Genomic DNA, 23,231 nt, shown 5'->3' on the forward strand with positions numbered 1-23,231 from the left:
ATAATATAAGAACAAAGAACAAAAGAGTTTCCACATAAACTGATTATAAACCACGCTTCATGCATATAAATGTGAGAATATATCGAAAAGAAACGAAAAGCATCAATGGGGCAGTCGGGGGTATCAAATCATTAGATCTGCTCCCGTGGCATAGATAAGTAAGAGAGAACTCGTTGACGCTTAAGGTTTGGAGAGTTGTTCTCTCCGGAAGAACAGCAAGAATCCAGCACTAATTGACATTTTAGTAGTGTTCAAATATAGAAGTTTGTACAGAGTACTCACCATATCAACAGTTGGAAGAAGAGGGCAATCCAGAACCAAGCATTTGCAAGGGAGCTAGAGCCAGCTGTGACATCTGGAGAAATTGGCCCGGGTCCAAGATTATTGGGAGCGAACGCTCTTGCGCAGATAGTCGCAATGGAACCGAGGACTTGGGACACAATCAATGTGAAGCAGATGTGCATGCGCGTCAATGTCTGCAGAAGAATCATACCAAATCCGAGACCTTGTAGCGAATCCAAGACACCTAGCCATAGCCAGAGACATCTGGATATGAGCGCTCCACCTGTCGCGCCGCCAGCAGTCCAAGGAAGGTAGTAGCCAATTCCAGATATACCCCACCAGATCTGTGCCCATCGCGGTGCTCCAAGACCACAAGCAAAGACGGGTAAGATCCAGCTATGAGATTTGGATAGATGGCTGAGTATGAAGAGGAATAATGCCCATACGAAACCGAAGAAAAAGGCACACAGAATTCCAACCTGCCAGTCTTTGGCGTGGCTTGAGCTCCAGAGGACTAGAAAAGAATATGTCAGATTTTGTTTCAACATGAAGACATTAGATGAATGGGATATACTCACAACTCCAGTTTCGGCCATACGGGGCACTGAGGAAGAAGTTCTGCAAGATGACAACAACAAAGTTCCAGAGAACAATCTTACGGCGGAACACCGACTTGTAGAACGAAGGAACCTTTCCAGGAGTCTGTCGGTAGTAATTGGGGAGACCGAAAAACAAGAGCAGACCAACAACCCAGAGGAAGGCGGCAATTGGCAAACAGATGGCACTATATATCAATTAGCAAATTTTCCAAAGGGGAAGATAATAAAACTTCACATACCTCATTTTCCAGCTGTTCACGATGCCATTCTGAGCGGTTGTGAGACCCTCGCTGGATGCTTGGGATAGGGTTGATCCCCAGTACCACAATCCAATGATATACGCCTGTTGAGTTCCTTGAATGACACATGCACGGAAAACCCAGTCCTTGACCGGAGCACCACCCTCGTCACCAAAGTTGAGAGCAAAGAAGATGGATCCACTAGACGAGGCCGCAGCATACACACCACTGCCGACATTCTGGATCCATCCACGACTGAACTGGTTGCCCTCCCAATGGGCGACACCGATGAGGATGAAAGCGAGACCGTAGAAGAACCAAGGGAGAGAAAGGACAACAACCGACTTGAAGTACCGGAAGACAAACCACCAAATGATGGAAGTCACCAAATACACCGTTGCGATACCGTACAGCTTCTCAGCAGTTTCACCAACTTCGCCCGTGAGCAAGGTGATCTGGTAGGAATTGGCCGCAATGATCTGTCCCAAACCGAGAAGGAACGAATACAAAGGCCAGTCACCGACGCGAAGCTGCATCCATTTCCGGAGACCAGTAGGAGGAACGTAATCATTTCCAAGAAGGAACTCATCACCAGCCTTGCGCTCATCGCTACCACGCGAAGCAGTGTCGTCGTTGGAGAAGGAGCCGACAGGTGATGCACCACGCTTGTCACGGTAAATCGAAGGAGCAGGGGATTGGTTACGTCCAAGTCTCGCGTCACGGAATTTGTCAAACCATTTCTTTTCACTCTTGACCAGGTACTCCTCGATACACAATTGCGATTCAGAGTTCGAGCCATTGAGATCCTCCAGTCGCGTTTCGAACGCCTTGTAGTATTCGCCGTTACTATCCGTGAAGAATGGGTCAACTTTTTGCAGCTTGAAATCCTTCTTATCACCAACAACCGAGTCAACAGAAAGTTCAGATGCGCTGCTAAGACGATTGCCAGGTTCAGCAAAAGGCCTTGCGGGAGGAAGAAGACTGTCATCGGCCATCGGACTGGTTGGGGATTGCAAAGGTCTGGTCTGGAAAGATCCTTGGCTCATGTGTCTCGGGCTCAGGAGGTCTCTGTGTCCGGGTGTAAGAGTGTTCTGTTGCTGAGATGCCTCCAGGCGCCGTCCTTCTTCGATCTGCTCAGGGGTGAGGGTGTACTCATCATCTCCGTAGTAGCTGGCGACAATGTCATCTTCACTGTCCTCTTCGATATCCGTAACAGCAACGCCAACATTTTCATCGGATTCCTGGTTGTTACTGCCCTTTCTCAACTTGTTACGGCCACGACGCTCCAGATGACCAGGTCCGGATCGAACACCAAGAGAGAGTTGACGGCTGAGTCCAGATTTAGGTTTCTCGTTTCCACCAGGGCTTGGGTCTCGGCTGTAGACAATGGTGTTTCTTTGCTGAGGTCCAACGACACTAAGGCGACTGGGGTTCGAGTAGCTGCTTTCTCTTGAGTGAGCGACAGGGGGGGTCTGCAATCCGCTAGGAGCAAGGAGTCCAGAAGATGCAACGGGAGGCGTCATCATTCCACTGGGAGTGTTGTATCCTGATGGCGTGAAAGGCTGACCATGAGACTTGACGAGTTCCTTGTTGTGAATCCGGATAGCAGTGGACTGCAAGATTTCCAAGTCCTCGACCCACTGAGCAACAGGGAAACGCTGCTTAGCAGATCGTGCACGCATCATAGCTCGAGTACTAGTCTTAGAGGTCAAAGCACTGTCAATAGCGAGTTTGAACTGGTGCAGAAGGTGGGATGTGGTTGTAGATTCGACGTTGTACCACCAACCAGGCATTTGACCAAGACCACCAACACGGGCACCAATACCCAGGGCTCCCTTACGACCGAACTCGACAGCAACAAGACCGAAGGGCTCGTCACGAGAAGGAATCAAGGCGAATTCAGCACCGGAGAAGATGTAAGGAGGAAGCGCGGTGAATTCAGGTTTCGAGAACACACGTCCAGGGTAAAGCTTCATCATCCGATCAAGCTTAAGAGCAGCGAATTTACCGTAAAGATCAATGACAGGGCCAACACAGATCAACTGGACGTTGGGACGAGCTTCAAGAACAGCAGGCATAACATCGGCGATAAGGTCAACACCCTTTTGCATCGACCATCTTCCAACAAACACCAGGAGATCGGCTTCAGGATTCTGTTCGAGACCTGCCCATTCCTGGGCCTGACGTCGGAGCTCTCCTCTGTCGGCTTCATAACTGGGGTCAACGTGGATATCACTGTCCTTGGGCAATTCCTTGTTCCATTCACCAGTATCCGAGGGATCAGGGTTTGGCAGATTTCCAACCTTCTTGAGACCCCAGAAGATGGGGTAACGAGCGTAAGACCGTTTACCATATTTCTTGGACACACCTACAGCACCAAATCCTTGCTGCTGGACACGCAGGTAACTGGCACCTGCGTGGAGCAAGTTAAACACTTCACCAAACTGGACATAGCGGCTGACGACGTCGAGATCAAGATTGAAAACAGAGCAGACTTCATCCTTCTCCTTCTGAGTACGCATAGGCCACAGACCCTGGAACTCAGCGTTGTGAAGTGAGAGGCAGACGGGAATAGTCTGAGGAAGGAGGTAAAGCGGAGCGATAGAGCCGTGGTAATCGTTGATGTGGTACAGGTCAATGGGGAACCGGTTGATTGCCTGTGCGATACACTGGTTCCAGGCCGAGTAGTAAATCGCACTGTCGAGGTCGTCCATACGGGCCGGGTAGGGCTCGGACTTTGATTGTTGACGGAAGACAGGTGCATCCAGGAGAACATAGGTGATGTTATTCAGCACGTGGTACTGTACCTTGACTTCGTAGGAGTTTCCAAGCACATTCACAAACATAGGCTCGCCCCGTTGATCTTCAGGGTAATCGATTCCACCAACACATGGAACGACCCAGATAAGATCCTGGTGTCCAAGGTTCTTACCCATGAGCTGAGCCATGACACCAAGACCACCGATCTTAATCTTGATGGCCCAGTCCTCAATGTCGTATTCCATGGTGGCAATGAGAACCATGCGTCTCTTTGCTGCACCGGTACCAAAGGCAGAAGTACTCTGAAGGAATCCAGACTTGTTTGCAAGACGCATGAGGGGATTCATCGCCTCTCCATCTTCAAGATTACGTCTTCTCATCTTTCTTCTGAGAGCGAGGGGAATGAGCGATTTCTTCTCACTGACACCAATCTGGTTGAACTTGACTTGGTAGAACGACTTCATGAAGACATAGATGCAAGCAGCGGCTGTCACAAGCGGGACGATCCAGAAAAGGAAGAACATGGCCATTTGGACTTTTTGGTCACCAACAGGAGTGAAAGAGTATCGCAATGTTGCATCGTTGATGTGAATATTCCAGGCCAAGTAGCCAGCGGGCGGGAAATCGGTGATGTTGATCAGGGTCGCAGAAAGAGAAGACGGGGGCATACGATCCAGGACTTTATCATCATCTGCATCACCCAACACATAGCTCTCATCAGGCTTGCCATTTGGATCCATGCCCCAGACGTTGAGCTGAGCCTGAGCGGGCCATTCCGCCACGAACCTGTATTTCCAGGTTCCATCTTCTGTCTGGCGCACGACGTTGTCCAAACCAGCATCGTATCCATACTGGTTATAAGGTCCGTTGAAAAAGAGATGCGGGAAACGTCGTTGGTAGTTTTTATCCCAGCCGGAATCGCCCTCCTGAACGTAGGAACTGCTACCGGTCCATCTGCTCCAGTACTCGACGCGCACGTGTTTGCCGTCCCACTTTTGTTTCTTGGTCCCTGACCATTCCAATTCATCAATGGTGTCGTTACCACCCGTGTAGGTCATCCAGTTGGAAAATGTAGTTCCCCAGTTCGTGGAGTAGCGGTACTTGTCAGCACCCGCCGCATGGTGTTGGATGTAAAGCGATCCATTGCCATGGTCGTGGAGCAAACTACTGGAATAATTGGCGCCAGTGAAAATCATCGGATTATCCTGTTGGCCAAGACGGAAGAGGAAGTGATCCGTAGCCTGGGTTGTTGCCTTTCCATCGCTGTTCGAAGCGTTCTTGACGGTCAGTCGATGGATACCGTTGTAAACACCGGTCAATGTCGCAGTCCACACCCAAGCGCTCGGCAGTTGTCCTGTATAATCAGTATCGGTAGAGTTGACTGTCTTGCAGCTGATGCTATCTTTGTCGATAGAGGGCGTCTTATCGGCTTCCGTGGATGAGTTCATCGAAATCGCCTTGGTCACGGAATCACAGTCCATTTTCTCCGAGAAGTAAAGCTCAATGTCCACACTTTCTTCAGCGTTGGGTGCCACAGTAGAGCGAATAGGGAAGTCATGACCAGGTGAGAACTTGGTAATCATAGGCCGAGGCGAGGTGAATCGGTTCTTGGGGACATATGCCTGAAACTCGTATGCTTTCAAAGTCATACTGTCCAGACAGCCATTGTACTCGGAAGATCCGTTCAGGCCAAGCTTCTTGGGACCATCTTTCAATTTAAGCTCTTGGTGGGGATAGAACAGGTTCTTCACGGTGGTGCCACCAGCAAATGGAGCGATCAACGCGGTGTCGTTGTTGCTGCAGTCAAAGTCGTACGTGATTGAACGGTTGGTGTTTTGGTATACCAGCCAGACCGGTTGGTTGTCTTCATCAGATCCAAGATCTTGAGTTGTCGCATCGACGTCTCGCAATACTGACCACATACCGGTTTCGGTTGGTGTGTCCTTGGAACCAGGGTAGTAAACATCCTCTGTTTGCTTAGACAACTTCTGGATCGAGTATCCATCGTTCAACACGGGGTACTCCTCTCGCATTTGATACATGTGTTTAATGATGTTTCGTACGGGATGCGAAGGATCCCGATGGTCGTACGTGACTGAATCGTCATGGCAGCCCTGTCGGCCTGCCTCGATGGGCCACTGGTAATATTGCGACGACTCGAGGGTGAAGCAACCGTGGGTTCTCCATGCGGTCGCAGGCGACATCGCCTGACGTCCGTAGATATAGTTAGATGCCGTGGCATCCAAGATATAAAAAGCCTGTTCTTCGCCCCACAGCAAAAGCGGGATACCAGGGAGCTCTAGCGTGGTGATGAACAGGGCAAGCAGCTGTCTCTCAATACCATTAGAAATGGTAGGCCACCGGAAAACATCCTGGTTTGTTGCGCCAAACATGTGCCGGGGGTCGAATTTGTCGGTATTGGGGTTAACCAGGTCATTGGATGTCATCATCAAGTTCCAGGCATCGACCCAGTCCACGGGTGTATCGTAACCCGCGGCCAGGTTACCATCCATACCCAGGAATCGAGTGAGCGAACGATAGATTGAATAGTGAAAAGCAGCCGAATCAAGGGCACCGTGTCCCTCTTCACGCAGGAAGTATTGTTCATCAGCGCTTGTCAAGTTCATCGCATCCTCCACGGTTTCGGGATACTGGTTCGGCTGTCTACCACGGCCGAGATAAACGGAACCGAATGTGTTTCCACCAGTAATTTCACCAGTGATGAAGAAGTTCTTTTTACCCACTTTGCGAGCACACTCTCGGTAGGCAGCGGACATGTCACCCAGAGCGTCCACGGTAGCCTGTGTAGCCTTGTCGTATCGAAAACCGTCGATATCAAGAGAAGCGATAATCATGCAAGAGTGACGGATCAACCTCTCTCTAACGCTAGGCTGCCATTCACGAAGACGATCTTGGACGGAAGCGAATTTTGCCAACTGACGCTCCCAGTCAGGGAAAACACCGAAAGCCTCGACATCACCATACTGGTCAAAATCACTGTCATAACATCCGGTCAGTGAATCGGTCACTGACTGGTCAACCGGATAACCAGTCTCGTTCCAGAATCGCGGGTAGTCGCAAGTCTTGTTGTATTCGTTTCCGAAGTCAAAGTCGACATAGCGACGATTGGATTTCCAGACTGCCTTGTGCTCCTTGGTCGAGAACGGGGTTGTGTCATTCAGATGGCCTTCGAAACCGATCAAATCTCCCATACTATGCGCGCCGTCAGCCGACCTTGTCCTCATTGTAAAACCACATCTGTTCAAAAGCACTTACGTCGCGATGGTATTGTCAAAAATGACATACATGCCCCGCTTATGGATTTCCGTAATCGCTTCTCGCCATTTTGCGAGAGTTCCATAATGTTGGTCGAGCAGTGTAGTATCTAAAGCCGAGTAACCATCCGCACCCCAAGGCTGGTTCATCAAAACAGTTCCCGCGAGATAGAGACCCTAAGAGAGATATTGTGTCAGCCATGGTATTATTCCCAATACTCAGAACCGAGTAACCAACCTTGATGCCCATTCCTTGCAGATAATCCAAAGTATCAACCAAACCATCCACATCACCACCATGACGCATCTGGTTCGAGTTCAAATCATGCTCAAACATCGACCCATTGATATTATCGTTCGTCGGATCTCCATTCACAAATCGGTCCAGAAAGAGTGTATATACAGGGAACCGCCAGTTATCGGGAGACGGGAAATAATCGCCGGAATGGTCAGGCCATTCGCCCCAGTAATCGGCCGGGTTTGTTGCGGTCTTGTTTGTGTTGAAATTATAATCGACCAGGGATTCGTCATAAGGCCAGGATGTTGCGGTTGTTGCGAAGAACGCAAGCAACGCACCTGAAAACCCCCACTTCATCATCGGCGGCCACTTGAATGAACCGTTCTTCTTTTATATACGTAACATGTGTCGTAGGATAGAGGTAACGATCGATGGGAGGGGCAGGGATTAAAGAGAGGAAGCTGAAGGCAAGAGAGGATAGGGTAGATATACCACAAGCTCTCTCTGGCTGTCTCTCTCAGTTTGCCAATCTGCAAGTCTGCGAATGTCGATCGATATTTTTCTTTTTTCTCAAATGTCGGGATTAGCGATAACGAGCGATATGCACGAGATAACGAGGGGAAAGGATCCAAAAAGAGAACAAGCAAGATCGGGGACAAACGAGGGCCTCGAAAGAGAAAAAAGAAAAGAAAGAAATGCAGAAAGAGTACGCAAATGGCTTGCAGGAGTGACGAGGCTGGCAGATGGGAAGGAGGAATTAACGACGATGTGCAGGAGTGGAAACGAGGGAATGAGATGAAGTTAGAGAAGAGGAAGAAGACAGAGAGAAAAGGGAAAAGACAAAAAAGAAGCTACTGCTGGATATCGACACTACTGCTGTACATATTATTCCAATGCTAATTTACTATTACGGATACCACTCCAGTAGTCCTCGGCCAAATCCCAGAAGTAATTTTTTTTTAAACTTCTTGTCTCTCGGCGCAGTGGAGTTTTGCCCCCTTGAGAAACACCAGCCATTTTCCATCGGTTCCATTATTATTATTATGAGTGCATCAACAGCCCAAAAGGACGAGAACAGCAAAACCGCCGTGTGGTCGAAGAGAAGCTGGGGATGTTCCAGAGGAAAGACGAAGCGAGGATAGACCCTTTCTTCCTAGTCGGGTACTATTTACGGGAGTGGGTCTGGTTTTTTTCGTATCCGTCTTGGTAATACGGTATGTACCGTCACAGTGGCTTGCCCAATTTGGATACATCATATCTTTTTTTTTCCAGCTTCATGCTCTTGGATAAGACTATATAAACCTAAGGTACTCTGTATATGCGGCTCTTGAGATGTTGAAGGAATTACGCAAGATGCTTGAGCATGCACCCACTGAATAATGCAGAATAACGCACTGGAGATTTCCTCATCAGATGCTAAGAAAAGAATGTATGAGAAAGGACAGGCCAAATAAAGAGCCGATTCCACGCTATTTGCGGGGTTCTTGTCCATTAGAGCGTCCAACAAAGCCGTTGTGTCTAACATTAGACGGGGCTTCCTGCTTGATATTTATATTCGGCATACAGACCATGTACTATGGAAATGCTGACTGTGGCTATCTACGATGCCCGACCATGACCGATTATCTGTATCCAATTCCAATCACACCTATCACTCAAAAGGTGTACACCGTTGCTGCTGCTCTCCAGTGCATGGTATCTCATATACCGAGTACAGATGGTTTGATTCTGACGTGGCGTTGAACTGCAGGTCGCATGCCAGTTCAATCCCGCTGACGGCCAATGAAAAGACAGGCCTGTTTCAATGTAGATATCATTGAGGCTATTATTATGCACTGTGTGAAACCCAGCAAGTCAGTGGCGCCATCACATTGACTACTGGTGGCTAGTGGTGAAACAAGGTGTCACTTGTTTCTGCCTTATCATTACAAATTACTCCGCGGTATGGCACCATGTATTTATCCGACACCTACCTGCTGTAGCTGAGGTAGGCTATTATTGATCTCAATCTCATTTATTCAAGACCTCCAACTCGTCAAATCCACCCACAGCATAAAGACTGCACAATAAACTGAGTGGAAAGAAGACCATGTGTTTGTCTATTTTAAGACCGACCCACTATCGATATTCCAGCGGATCAACCAGTGAAAAAAAATTCTGTCTTGAAGTTCAACCACGGCTCTCCAATTTGGAACAGGCGAGAACTAGCCCTATCCACCAATCGGGCGCTCCGAACTAAATTGGTGTTGAAGCCCCGGGCAAGGGTCCTTGGACATAGATTACCGTACACACTTACCGTTTTCATTACACCCACGATGTTGCAATCTTACGGGCTTGTTTAGTCCCCCTTGCTTTGTGTCTGAGGAGAAGAAGTGGGATGGCTGGGGATAGGTAAGGATTTGACTAATTTCTGGTGATGGTGAGAAATTGGGTGTCTCACTGACTGTGGACGTGGTGTTGTGTTGTGTTGTTGGGTTTAATTGTTTGACTCGGACGATCGATCTCTCGGAGACTCGGAGGATTGTTTGGATCTCATGGCTTTGAATGGCAGAGATCGGATGATAGGACATTCATGCAAGGCTTCGGAGTAATTCTTTTCCCACTCACTGATGGTGTACAGTGTACTGGAGTTTTTTCCATCTCCCATCGTGTAGGAAGAGAGATAAGATATACGAGAGAAAGGTAGGTAGGTAAGGTAGAGAAGCACCTGGGTTATTATCGAGTCATCGTACGGGTACAGAATAGGTACACAGTGGATCACTGTCACACAAGAAATGACCGAGTCAGACAATCGAAAATCAACATCAGAAAGGGAAATGAATCGACCTGGCGATCTGGGGATGAGGTCAACTTTATAGTCCTGTCGTCGCTGGGGTTTTCATATGATATTGACGATCATGGGCGATCCAGCGGATCCTTGAGGCTTGCGACACAACTTTCACCTTCTGTCCAGGCAAAACAAACCCCCTTGCGTTGCCTCGACATCCAGACTGCATATGACAGACATCGACGCACAAAAGGTTTGTCGATTGCAGGTATAAGCACTGAGAATAAGTTTTTTTTTTTTTTTTTCCCCTCGTGTAGACATACACCGACAGATTCTCGGCTACACAGCCTGTTCTGCGCCATGTATCAAGGCAATACCGATACGGTATGAAAAACTCTGTACAATACAACTTAATTTAGTGGGTCCCTTATCTACAAGGCCAGCCAATTATATATCATATTAAGCTAGACCCACCGCTTATCGATCCTCCGAATCTCAGCCAGGGCGAGACATCAGCGGTAGCGTCCGCCGAGAGCGGGGCCAATCGACCGCTTGTTGCTCGGTTCCTGAAAGTCCCTGACAGCTGGCGTTGGGATCTTCCTTGCCTAATCATGATCATCATGGAGACTGACCATCTCCCGTTCACGGTTCACCAGAATTAATGGACATGCTATACTACTATACCGACTCTGATCTTCAAATGCATTTATCAAAGGTTATTCTGGATGAGAGCCACGGACACGGATAAGAATTTTTTTCATTTAAGGTATTCAAGTTTCTAGCCATGGCCTGTCGGTTCGTGCCGGCCGAAATATCGCCCATTTCGCTATTTCCAGCACCAAATCAAGGCGGATGGAAAGTTGAGAATCTTCCACACAGTGGGGCTTTCCTGCTAAAGTGAGACTTGGTCTCGTGTCTCGACCCGCTCTCGGACGTGATCCAGCCACTGGGATGCCGGCGGGCGCCGGTAACTGGAAACGGTTTCGTACACGGCCAATTGAAGCGCCGGTATTTCTGGCATTTTCAGGCATTTTTAGAATTGGAAATAATAAACTGGAAATAATAATAATAATAATAATCCGGTTGATCTGGTTGAAAACAGCAAAGACCATGGCAAGTTGTCAGGAATTCAGTCCGGAATACTAAGGTCCCGAACGGCTTGTACGAGTCAGATAGGTTCTATCTCAGCTCACTATCTGGGATATTTATTAACCGAAGTTTTGCATTCGACCCGAGGTATCCTGTACACCTATTTTTATGTATGGAGCACGTAGGAAAATAAACTCTTACAACGCGACAGAGATGCAGGTCTGTATAGAGTAGATATAGACGAACTGGCTTGGCTGACAGCCGCAGCTGGTCGTGGCCTATTTTTATTTTTGGTAAATCCCCCGCAATGCATCGTGCATATATCAAATCCATATCATATCATATTCTTGATAGAACGGCAATAAAAAAAAATGAACACTTCATTTCATTCTACAGTTCATCGCCACATTCCCAAGGGGAGAAAAAAAAACCTTGTTTCCAGACCCAGATATCTTGCTCTTGTTACGTGTGATAGATCGTCATTGATGTAGTGATTAAATAGTTCCATCGCCATTTGCATAGCACCAGCACCAAGGTTCGTTTTCGCTTCGTCATCAAGGTTAACTCGATAGATGCGGATGTGATAGCTCTTACTCAGGTTACGCGGCGCTGATAACAAAGCATTCCGGGGCTGATATATCAGATAATATCACATCCCCAGATATAAGCTGTTTAGTCGGTGTAGATTGAGGAAGCCCACGTTCCATGGCGAGTGGATGAAAAGCTATCCAGGTACTTGGGGTGGCGAGATTGAGTTCTCGTGGAATGTGTCTCTACATCTGTCCTAAAGGGGTAATATCCCTATATTCAATCTGTTCCATGGCATATCGTGCATAGACACTTCAATATGTGATTCCACTGCTATCTTCTGTATACTGTAGAACCTGGAAGCTGTACCTTAGATATACTGTACTCTGGTATTATAAACAAAGAAAAATACAACAATAGTATTTTACTCTCAAATCCACTACTCTATACCAAAGAAATTGCAATGCCAAGCACATTGTCTGACACCAATATACACATTATTTGAAACATTCCTAGCATCTACCGAAATACTAACACGAATAGAAACTCTCATACCCACTCCATTATCTCGTATGGATATTATCATTACTATATTACCCTCCCCAGTACGGCAATACTCTATACCCAAGTGGTACTAGACAAATGCCCCCCTCCCAAGCCACACACCGGACAGATTGGACAAGTCTTATCATCATCACACTATCACTATAAGTTTTAAACTATTCATTTATCGTCCATGCGATGCTGACCTCGTTTCTGCTGCTCGTGTTCTCGCGCTATGACCTTGTGTGACTCTTGATGATCAATCTTTGCTCGCCTTCAGCGGCTTGAGTAAAATAGAAATGAGAGAAATGGCGACAGAAAACAATATGCAATATGTTTGAGGCTCAAACTCACTCGCTCGCTCTAGTACGAGCTTGAATACTAATACTACAAAAATAGTTACTCCACGGCGAAGATATTCGGTAAAGCCGTTATCCATAATATTAATAGCCGGGGCATAGAGATTATTCCTGGAACGGGCTGGGATAATACCCCACGATATCCACTTGGCTTGGTACTATGTAATAGCGAGTACAATGTTTAAGACATGTGTTTAATTAGATTGTTCTATTTATTTTCTATTGTTGTGGCTAGTGGCTAGTTGTAAGTGCTTAGTTGGGAAGGCTTCATTTCGAGTCTTTGTATATGCCTTAGGTATACAATCTGTGTAGTAATATTTCTCCTTCATATATAAGATAGTGTATGAAATATATAATAATATAAAATATCTATGTTTTAGGGTTTAGGCACAGGATTCTATCCCATCAATCTGTCTACATGCCTGTCCCCTTGTTGGATTCCACATGGTGACATCGCATGGTTTTGTGATGAAGACCCAAGACAGTTTCTTCACAAATAGTCTAGATTAAAAGCAGAAATGAAACTAGAGTAGCTGTTGGATAGCGAAGAAGCAGAAAGTATTACATGAATAGATGCAGAACATCACACGAAAGTGCGGATATAAGTATGCGGACAGGGAATATATATCGACAACAGCTTGTCATATTAAACCCTCCTAGTGCCCGTCCAGATCGTTAGCCACATGATATAGAACTAACAGATTACTGTATAAGATGTATAAGATGCTAGCAATCTATCAAGAGCTGCTGTATGCACAACATGGCACTTCGGGTGTTCATCTAAGAAGCAAGCATGTCAGAAGAACAAGAATGCAAAACATTGAGAATCATTTGGTATCATTTCCATCAGTCATTTTGTGCTATATACTCAAAAGTACCGAGTACTTCCGAATCTATTCAGCTCCGTAGCGGGCCCGGTAGTCCTTCAACCGTTGGACCTCGCCCTCTCCGATCTTAGGGCCCAACGTCTCAATCAAGTCGTGGAGGCCAATGACGGCCCGAATGGGGATGTTCTCTCCGAGGTCTCTCTGTGCAACACCGATGGCGCTCTTGGACTCGGCGTCGCTGACTCGCTCTTCACGGTCGAGCAGGACGACCACTCCGGAGACGATGCCGCCCTCCTTCTCAATGATGCCGACGGCCTCACGCAGGGCGGTTCCCGCGGTAATGACATCATCCACGATCACGACACGCTTGCCCTTCAGCGAGGCACCAACAATGTTTCCGCCCTCGCCGTGTGCCTTGGCCTCCTTGCGGTTGAACGAGTAGCTGACGTTGTCCCAGGTACCCTTGCCAGAGAGGGAGTCGCGCACGGCAAGCTCATTGGTGACGGCAGCGCAGATGGGAATTCCCTTGTAGGCCGGGCCAAAGATGATGTCAAAGTTGGGGGTGGTGGTGCCGTCGGCCGCGGTGGTGACAAAAGGCGGGGCGGACAAGACGCTGGCATAGGCGGCGGAGGTGGCGCGGAGCAAGGGAGCGGTATGAAGGAGGGATGAGGTGAAGAAGTAAGGCGATTCACGGCCGGATTTCAGGATATAGGAGCCAAAAGACAGGACACTGTTGGACATGAGAAGAGGCAGCAGAGTCGCCTTGTAGTCCTGATCGGCGGCGGGAGGAGGGATGTTGGCGGCCGACATGGTGGTTGATTTCGGTGGTTTAATTGATAAAAGTTATAGAAGTGAGTAGAGGGGTGAATGGGTCAAGAGTGGTAGTATGGTGCTGGGATTAGGAGTTCCCTCGAGGTTGTCAATGTTGCTGGAGCAAGATCCACGATTCGGTTGCGTTTTGAAGTTTTTTTTTTTCCCATGATTTTTTTCTGATCTTGGAGGGGCAGCGGAACAAGTGAGGGGTCCTCCGCCATGGGATAAACCTACCATCATCACCTTAATTATGCCCGCTGACAGTGCCTACATATTTTCTAATCTCATTATAGACTTTGGAATGTGCCAGAATCTTATTTCATTTCATTTCTATCTGATTACCTGGAGCTGTCGACATTTTTCTGTTGCGGCTGGGGAAAAGAAAGCGATTCCGGCCTGCCATTGGTCGATCAGCTACAGTAAAAAGGGAGAACACGTGCCACCCCCAACTGTCCCTCCGAAATCCGGCCTTCGCGGCATTTGTTCCTCAACGTCAACTTTCCCCCCGGATTGAACACCAGAAAATCCTCATCTCCGCTGCTTTTCTTCTTTGCAGCGATATTTTCTCTCTTTTTTCCTTCCCTTTTTTCTCCTTTGTCTTTTGCTGGGCAATCCTTGTCCAGGAGCTCGAGGCTTGAGTGACCTATAATAGCCATTGTGTCCCTCACGAAGCGGAGTCGGTGAGGAAAAAGAAACCAACCACAAGAGGTGGAAGGGTCAGCTAGAGTAGTACAGGTCATCGTGTACTATCACAGCTTTTTATCATCAGAATATTGTTGAATTGTTCGAATTTTTTCCATCCTCGAGTTTGAGTAAGTCGATTTCTTCACCTTCAAGTAGCTTTGCCGCTATATATGCCCCGCAACGATACCGGAGCCAATCGACCCCAGCTAACTTTTTCAACTCCTTCTCTCAGTTTAACCCATCAAAATGCATATCAAAGACAAGCTCGCCCAAAATGATGCCGCCGCAAGGACAGGGGTCTCTTTCGAGTTCTTCCCCCCCAAAACTGCACAGGGTGTGCAGAACCTTTACGACAGAATGGACCGCATGCACTCCCTGGGACCCTCGTTCATCGATGTGACCTGGGGTGCTGGAGGTCGTCTTTCGGATTTGACTTGTGAGATGGTGAATGTCGCCCAATCTGTCTATGGTCTGGAAACCTGCATGCACTTGACCTGCACGGACATGCCCCGGGAAAAGGTCGATGCTGCTCTTTCGGCTGCCTATAAGGCTGGATGTACCAATATCTTGGCGCTCCGTGGTGACCCTCCTCGTGAAAAGGAAACTTGGGAAGTCGTTGATGGAGGATTCCGCTACGCCAAGGATCTGGTCAAGTACATTCGGGAAAAGTACGGAAACCACTTTGACATTGGTGTTGGAGGTTACCCCGAAGGTGCAGACGACAACCCGGATGTGGACCTTTTGATCGATCACTTGAAGGAGAAGGTTGATGCGGGTAGTTCTTTCGTCATCACACAGATGTTCTACGACACAGACAATTTTGTTTCCTGGCTCAAAAAGTGCCGGGCCAAGGGTATCACCATCCCCATCATCCCGGGTATCATGCCTATCCAAACATATGCTGCATTCCTACGACGCGCGAACTGGACCAAGGCCAAGATCCCTGATTCTTGGATGGAGGCTTTGGAGCCTGTGAAGAACGATGACGCTGCCGTGAGAGAAGTCGGAAGACACTTGGTCGCAGACATGTGCAGAACACTTCTCGCCAATGGCATCAACCATTTGCACTTGTAAGTTTTCCCTCTATCCGCACAGGGCTAGCAGAATCTAACCAGTACTAGCTACACCATGAACCTTGCGCAAGCGACAAAAGGAGTTCTCGAAGAATTGAACCTTACACCATCTGAAGAATCGCCGCTGCAAAAGCCCCTGCCATGGCGGCCATCGCTTGGTCTCAACCGCAGAGGAGAGGACGTTCGCCCCATTTTCTGGCGAAACAGAAACTCCTCTTATGTGGCACGCACGCAGACTTGGGACGAATACCCCAACGGTCGCTGGACCGACTCCCGGTCTCCTGCCTTTGGTGAACTTGATGCTTATGGTGTAGGCCTCAAGGGTACTAATGAGCAGAACATTAAGCTGTGGGGAGAGCCCAAGTCTGTGAAGGATCTCACTGAGATGTTTGTCCGGTTCTTGGAAGGCAAATTGGATCGATTGCCCTGGAGCGACAGCCCCATCACCCAAGAAGCAGACGATATCAAGACAAACCTGGTTGCATTGAACAGCAAGGGTTTCCTTACAATCAACTCCCAGCCAGCTGTGAATGGTGCCCGATCATCCCACGCTGTCTACGGATGGGGTCCCAAGAATGGATTTGTCTACCAGAAGGCGTACCTCGAACTTCTCGTCCCCCCTTACCTGATCGATGAACTTGTCGCGCGCATCGAGAAGAACGAAGACCTCACATACCATGCCGTCCAAAAGAACGGTGAACTGAAGACCAACACCGAGGATAGCCCGAACGCTCTTACTTGGGGTATCTTCGCAGGAAGAGAGATCATTCAGCCAACTATCGTGGAAACGATCAGTTTCCTGGCCTGGAAGGATGAGGCATACCGTCTTGGTGAGGACTGGGCCAAGTGTCACGACGCTGCAAGCCCCAGCAGAAAGTTGATTCAGGGTGTCATGGACAACTGGTACCTTGTTAACATCGTCAACAACGACTTCCACAACACCTATGATCTCTTCGAGCTGTTCAAGGACTTGGAGGTGAAGGACCTCGAAACCGAAGTTCCCGCGGACAGTGTTCCCGAGCAGCCTGTTGCTCAGAACTAAACCCGACCAGCATCAACCCGATCATCGCGTCTTATGGAGCACGATTCTTAACAATTTCTCCTTCGATATGTCAACATTTTATTTCAACCATTACTACCTCTACTAATTCAACATCTACTCTCAACGATACCTGCCTGGATGAATTTCCCAGGCACTGACATGTTTTTTATGGCGATACGAAGACCTCAACGATTTCTTCTTCCCCCTGAGCGTTATTTTATTTCAACATATTTCTTAACCCTTCAAGCATATACCCCTTCTTTGCTTTTCTCATCGAACACGAGAAGATTCAAATTCAACATAATAATTTGGGAAAACACAACAATTTTCCCAAAAGAAACCAAAGCCCCTTCTTTAGGGCTTTTACGACTAATTCAACACTTACGAATGACGGGAGTTGGCGGCTAAGAGAAAGACGAAGCTAAAAAATTAAACAACATTAGCTTAAAAAGTGATTCATCCTTTTCAACACGGGATATACGGAGTTTTCTCTAGGCTCTGCACTGTTTTGGCATATTTCTTGGATATCTTTTACATCTGTTTCGGATTCTGTTGCCGTTAACTATGACGTACTGCGGCTAGATAGAGACAGATACATACCCTCGATTTTTCAAAATAAGAAGAATAGAGACATGTTTCTTTAGATTACTCAATTCTTGTAGAGAATTTGTCAAGGCCTTGGTCTTATCAGTGCATAACATCTGGGCCATCTATGCCAAATATATAAAGATTAGACTTGAAGTAAATTGAGCCATGGCACAACACTAAGGATGAGTTATCGACAAAAGACTGGCAGCATAGCAAACAATAAAGTAAGGATACACGAATGTTAGTACATGATGGTATAGTGAAAGAAGGGCGAAAAAGGAAATCCCCAGATGCAGCAAGGCTAATAATGAGTCGTAGAGAAAAAAGAGGCCATTGTAGGGTTTAGACCTGGAGAAGTCGTCCTACTGCCCCAAACACCCAACCGAACGGCCTTGCAAACCAAACGATCCAGCTCCCAACGAAGACAACATATCCTGCTGCCCGCCCAACAAGCATAATGATGAATCCCAAAGTGACAAGGTAAACGAAAGTCTGACTGAGATCTGCTAAGACTCGCCCAACATCCTGATGGCTTGGCCAAGGCCAGGAGCCTGTGGTCCTATAGATGGTGAGAGCGTTCCAGGCACGACTGAGAACATGAAAGCAATGTTCGGCCATATTGAGAACAATATCAAAGGCAATTTTGGGATATCGATTTGTCGAAAGCTTGATGAGAAGCCTCTGCATGTATGCAATCGACAGCACTAATATGTGGAAGATGAGAGAAAGGGTCAATGGATCCAGCTGGTGCTTGTCGTCATGTCCTTCAGTTTGCTGTGAATCAGCGCTAGCGCCGGTCGTATTGAAACGAAAATCTCCTCTTTGTCTGTCTTTAACTTGCTGCCCATCAAGCTCGGCCACTTCCATAGCCTGAGATTGCTCTTTTCTTCCTACCTTGCCCCTGGCCCTCAGTGGAGGAGATAGAGATATGGCTGGCTGGGGTGAGACTTTTCCAGGGGGTGATGTTTCCGAAACCGTTCTTGATGGGACAGCATCATGGTCTTCCGACGTAACGCTTACACAAAGTGGCTTTCGAGGATCATTGTGCTTTGGTTGGTTAAGGTTTTCTGTTATGGATTTTACCGTTCCGGACGTACGGATGAACCCACGAATACCTTTTGTGCTTTCTCCGCCGGTCAGCTTGGGGCTTATTCTGCCTTTGCTGGATTGGATATTTGTGGGAGAAGCAGCCTGCGAGGACGTTGTGGAAGGGGGATCTGATTTCTTCTGCGACAGCTGAACGGCTGGTCGCAATCCCAACGGGATGGAAGTCGTTGAATGCCTCGATTGAGAAACTGGTTGCTTGGGGTCGGGGGTTTTCTGGGTGTCTCTTTTTGTACCTTCTGTGCCGACCATAGTGTTCGTGGTAGTGGGTGTGGTAATGAATGCATCGCCCCCCTTCCGATTCTCGACTTGGCCCTTGGGAGAAGTGTTCGAACTGCTCGCAGGCTTTGTATTTTCCTTTGATGCAGGCTGGGTTGGGATTCTGGACTTCTCTGGTCGTTGACACTGGGTCTCTTGGCACATCGTTTTTGGCAACGGCTTCGGGGATTGGACATGCTTCAAGTTCTGAGTAACTGATTTCCATTCCTCTTGGACGATGTGCTTCTCCGCTGCGGAAGCCTTTGGGTGGGCTGTGGACTTCTGGGCTGGCTTCTTTGGGGCCGGGGCTGGGACGTTGACTACTTTTGGGCGCTCTGGCACAGTGCAAAACAGCAATATCTCGTCCGGGTTCTTGTCCGTAGGCCCGTTGATTTCCTTGCACCCTAAAAAAGACCCGTCTGAGTTGACATTGCAAGGCTTTTTCTTTGTTTTCCTAGCCGATTCTTCCCAGATAGTGCTACATCGCTGTTTCCCGATTTCTTCGGGGCAAAAATAGTACCTGCCGTGGTTGGGATCCAGGGGGGTTGATTGCGCCTCGCCTTCATCAACAGAGCCTGACTGTCCATCATATCCTGTGCAGGCATGCTGTTTCTTTGTGGTGTCTTTCGGGAGACTGTCTTTTGTTTCTGGTGACAGACTGCGTGGGCTGGGTAAAGTTTCAGGGTCAAGCATATCTTCCCCAGCTCGGTGAACCTTTTCAATACTGGTTTGAAACTGGGCTATTTGTTGACTGGTCATGGTCGGAGGGTTGGGCTCCCTTGCCGATGGCATGTGGACGACGAACTTGTCCTCCCAATCTGTCATTGAACTTCCAGGCCCCGATACAGGCGATAAAGAAAAATTGGAATTAACCGACGAGTCTGTGTTGTTGTCAGTTCTACCAGACTTCTGGCGCCAGGTTTCATCGACACCCTGTCTTTTCACGCCCCTGCTGTTCACACGACGGCGAACTGGTTGACCTCTAGAGCTGTTTACAGAGCTTTGTGGACTCTGGGAGGTAGGAGTGGGTATCCCAGTCTTGGAGTTGAGTCCTTCGCCATTTTTCAGCTTGTATTTGGCGATTTCCTGTCTGGGAGAATTGGCGAGAGACATGATCTTTCGGTAAGCCCCCTGATAGTAGCCCTTTGGCCTGTCTCGGGTCTTGGACGGCAAAGGTGACTCCTTCTCAAACCTCTCTCGGACTTTTTTCCAGTATTGCTCTCGGTCTTTTCCCGCAGATCTGGGTTCGGATGGCGGTGGTGAAGCATATGCCTGAGCATCTCCCGCCTCGGTCTCGTCCTCATCTTCGATTTCTACTTTCCTCCAATTGCCATTTCTTCTGTCTGTATGCGACCTAGGCACCGGCAGTTTCGTAGCTTTAGTTTTCTGCATGGCGTATTGCGGCGGACTTCCCAGGCCCCTTTCTTGCGGAGATCCTGATTCCTGGTCCCCTTCGGTATCGTGTTCTGGTGTTTGGGACCTTCGTGTTCCCTGGCTTCTAAAGGCGTCTCCCGTAGGCTTGAAGTGACGTGGTCGTGGGTTCAAGTTCAAAAGGTGACCATTGGGCAACTGAATGCGCTCTTCCATCGCCGTTTGATGTTGAGAAAGGTGTTTATTCGCGGCTTTGTATCTCAACCCAGTAGGGGTTCTTAATTTGGCCCATGCCGTCAGGAAAGGATGTTGCTTTCTTCTTTTTCTGGAACCAGGCCGCAGATATCGCGTAAATCGATGGCGTCGTGGACGTGTTAAAGTTGGATCGTCGGGGGCTTGCGAGTAGATCGCAGAGTAACTTTGGGAAAACATTGGCCTAACTGGACAAGGGGCTGGCTACCTCTCTCTTCTTGATAATAATGTGACGCGAAGTGATATTATTGGAATGTAAATGTGCTTGCTGGCCATGCCGAAGAATGTACGAGCTGAGGGGTAGGAATAGAGGGGTGTGCTAGGAATGCGTGTGGGAGACCATTGGCTTGGAACGGTATGAGCATAACAAATGCGATCAGCGATAGGAATGACTATGATGTATGTTCCTGGATATCGACCTGGAACAATTGCACATGGTAGGAAGTTGCGAGAGACATGTTGAGTCTCACAGCAAGCACGACAGGAGAATCAAACACTCCGAAATCACATAACGTCATGACAAAACAAGAACATGGACATTTTTATCCAAATACAAGGTTCCATATAGGATATGCAGGACAGCATTTGAATCACTGATCACTGATGATTGTCGCATGTGTAAAGTGGTGCACACACCAAAATATAATACAGTGGCTAGCCGCGGTCAACACCGAGCATACATTCCTGGTTTTGGGAAAGCCCTGAACTAAACATAAACAGCGCCAAAAAACAGGTAATAACCATAAAGGTGGAGCTCCCAAACGCCTGATCCAATGCTGAATAAAATCACAAGATATAAGCACAGGAAACCTGTGACCATTTCAAGAAGTTAGGCGCTCCGTCAAGCAGTGCAAGGGAAAGAACATATGTAAATCGATGCGTATAATCTTTATGCGTCAAGTTGTACTAGAATCGGCCGGTGTCACGACGAGAGCTATACTGACTTAGTCTCGGTGTTGAAGAAGAACTCGTAAGACTTGAGCCTCCGGGCACACTACTTCGTTTTAAGGGACTTGACTGTCGCTTCATCGGGCTCAAGCCGTTATTCTGAACGCGACGATCAATATTTGTCGAAACAGATTTCCTCAATGGAGAATTAGCGTGGGAGAAAACCCCAAGACTGCCCCCATCGCCTGGAGCGCTTGGTGTAGGTCGGAATTGCGGCTGGCGCATGGAAGTAGGGGCACGGACAACTGGAGAAGCATCGCGCAAATGACTCGGTGTGTGCATGGAAGCTTGCTGGTAGCCTGGAGCACTTGGTGTAGTCATTGGTTGCCGGCGGGGCGATATGCCTTCGGGATCAACATGGCCGACATAGTTTGGGTTGGGACTTGTGGTAAATCCCCGGCGAATAACATGCGTTGGAGTACCGGGATCAACTCTATTGTACTTGGCATCAGAGCCAGGTTGAGATGCATTGGTCTCAGAGAACTGAGTGCCAACATCTCTCATCAAAGGTTGAGTCCGAGGATGCACGTATTTGGTGTCATATTCCTTGAGCACTTCCTTATGCACGAGTGTAGAATCCTTTGCCTGCTGTTTAAAGGATGTACAGAGGAACGACATCTGGATCGATAGCAGAGCCGTCAGGAACATGGTCGTCACAATCGTAACACTAGGTCTAGGATCGGACAGTTGCGTGGGAAGGAAGAGCCAGTAAACCAGAACATGCCCTGGGCTGAACATGCAGAAAATCCGCAGACAAATGGGCAGAGGATCCCAGACTGCAATCTCCCAAACATCTCGGTGCGCATCAGGGTGTACTTTAGACTCAGTCGATCTCGAAATCGCATTCGCAAAGTATCGTAATGGTGAGCCCGCCATAGGCGTCGAATCGACTCGTACACGCTGGGCAGACGGTGTTGCAGGAGCCTGGTTAATAGACGCCTCAAACATGCGATAATGTCGTTTGCGATGGAACGCGTAAAAACTATTGGATGCCGAGAAGAGGACAAGAAGATGAACGACGAAAGAGGCCTGCAGTTTCCATGGAGCTTGAATTAGCACTTGAATCGCATTTACACATCCCCAGGCAGAAAGGAGTTATCACAACGTACAAACCAGCTTAGCCAAGGTACACCTCCATCATCACCGAAGACGTCATCAACAGCTTTGCTGCCATTTGGCCGACTATTTGCCCTCGCGATGAGGAAAATGACGTTCAGAGCCAAACCAAGAGTAAACGACCAGTCCTTCTCAAACTGATCCCAATCATTGGTATCAATCTCTTCCGACAGCCAAAGGAGAAAGTCCAACGGATTCAAGTAGGATTTGATGCGCTCCCCCAACGGTCGACGGCGTACAAGCCGGGGCATGGTGAAAGAATAGGGGGACCCTGTTGGGGTCGGACAGAAGGGATATGGTAGCTGAAGCAAGTCAGAATAAACCGTCAAAGACAAAGAAAATGCCAAAAGAAGAGTTGAGGGCTAACCCAGCCTGATTACGAAGAGCGACCGAAGACAAGTTTTGTTTGCCGCCCCGTAAACAACAAAAAAGTGTACAAATGGAGAAGACGCTTAGATAAGCAAAAGACCCGCGGA

At 48.1% G+C, this 23,231-nt stretch overlaps 5 protein-coding genes across 5 annotated transcripts; 1 reads left to right on the forward strand and 4 right to left on the reverse strand.

Moving 5' to 3' along the window:
- Nucleotides 1-180: 180 nt before the first annotated feature.
- On the reverse strand, nucleotides 181-7,750 carry ags2 (alpha-1,3-glucan synthase Ags2; the record flags this gene model as incomplete). Its single annotated transcript, XM_040828798.1, has 6 exons — nucleotides 181-229; nucleotides 283-796; nucleotides 861-1,066; nucleotides 1,121-7,093; nucleotides 7,157-7,332; nucleotides 7,394-7,750. 6 exons carry the CDS (start codon nucleotides 7,748-7,750, stop codon nucleotides 181-183), a joined length of 7,275 nt encoding a protein of 2,424 aa, XP_040685860.1.
- Nucleotides 7,751-13,165: 5,415 nt separating this feature from the next.
- ASPWEDRAFT_653733 (orotate phosphoribosyltransferase) lies at nucleotides 13,166-14,639 on the reverse strand. Its single transcript, XM_040838787.1, has one exon. The coding sequence runs from the start codon at nucleotides 14,314-14,316 to the stop codon at nucleotides 13,573-13,575; it is 744 nt and encodes a 247-aa protein (XP_040685861.1). The 5' UTR covers nucleotides 14,317-14,639; the 3' UTR covers nucleotides 13,166-13,572.
- Nucleotides 14,640-15,249: 610 nt separating this feature from the next.
- Nucleotides 15,250-17,118, forward strand: ASPWEDRAFT_175485 (methylenetetrahydrofolate reductase (NAD(P)H) MET13; the record flags this gene model as incomplete). The annotated part of the gene is made up of 2 exons (XM_040831364.1): nucleotides 15,250-16,073; nucleotides 16,125-17,118. 2 exons carry the CDS (start codon nucleotides 15,250-15,252, stop codon nucleotides 17,116-17,118), a joined length of 1,818 nt encoding a protein of 605 aa, XP_040685862.1.
- Nucleotides 17,119-18,048: 930 nt separating this feature from the next.
- On the reverse strand, nucleotides 18,049-20,655 carry ASPWEDRAFT_117728 (putative NTP binding protein; the record flags this gene model as incomplete). The annotated part of the gene is made up of 2 exons (XM_040828763.1): nucleotides 18,049-19,568; nucleotides 19,728-20,655. 2 exons carry the CDS (start codon nucleotides 20,653-20,655, stop codon nucleotides 18,049-18,051), a joined length of 2,448 nt encoding a protein of 815 aa, XP_040685863.1.
- A 942-nt stretch (nucleotides 20,656-21,597) lies between these two features.
- On the reverse strand, nucleotides 21,598-23,006 carry ASPWEDRAFT_31120 (Nur1/Mug154 family protein; the record flags this gene model as incomplete). Its single annotated transcript, XM_040833504.1, has 2 exons — nucleotides 21,598-22,668; nucleotides 22,749-23,006. The coding sequence occupies 2 exons, from the start codon at nucleotides 23,004-23,006 to the stop codon at nucleotides 21,598-21,600; spliced, it is 1,329 nt and encodes a 442-aa protein (XP_040685864.1).
- Between the last annotated feature and the right edge of the window lie 225 nt (nucleotides 23,007-23,231).

This window comes from Aspergillus wentii, assembly GCF_001890725.1.
Source record: "Aspergillus wentii DTO 134E9 unplaced genomic scaffold ASPWEscaffold_7, whole genome shotgun sequence".
Taxonomy (NCBI): Eukaryota; Fungi; Ascomycota; class Eurotiomycetes; order Eurotiales; family Aspergillaceae; genus Aspergillus; species Aspergillus wentii.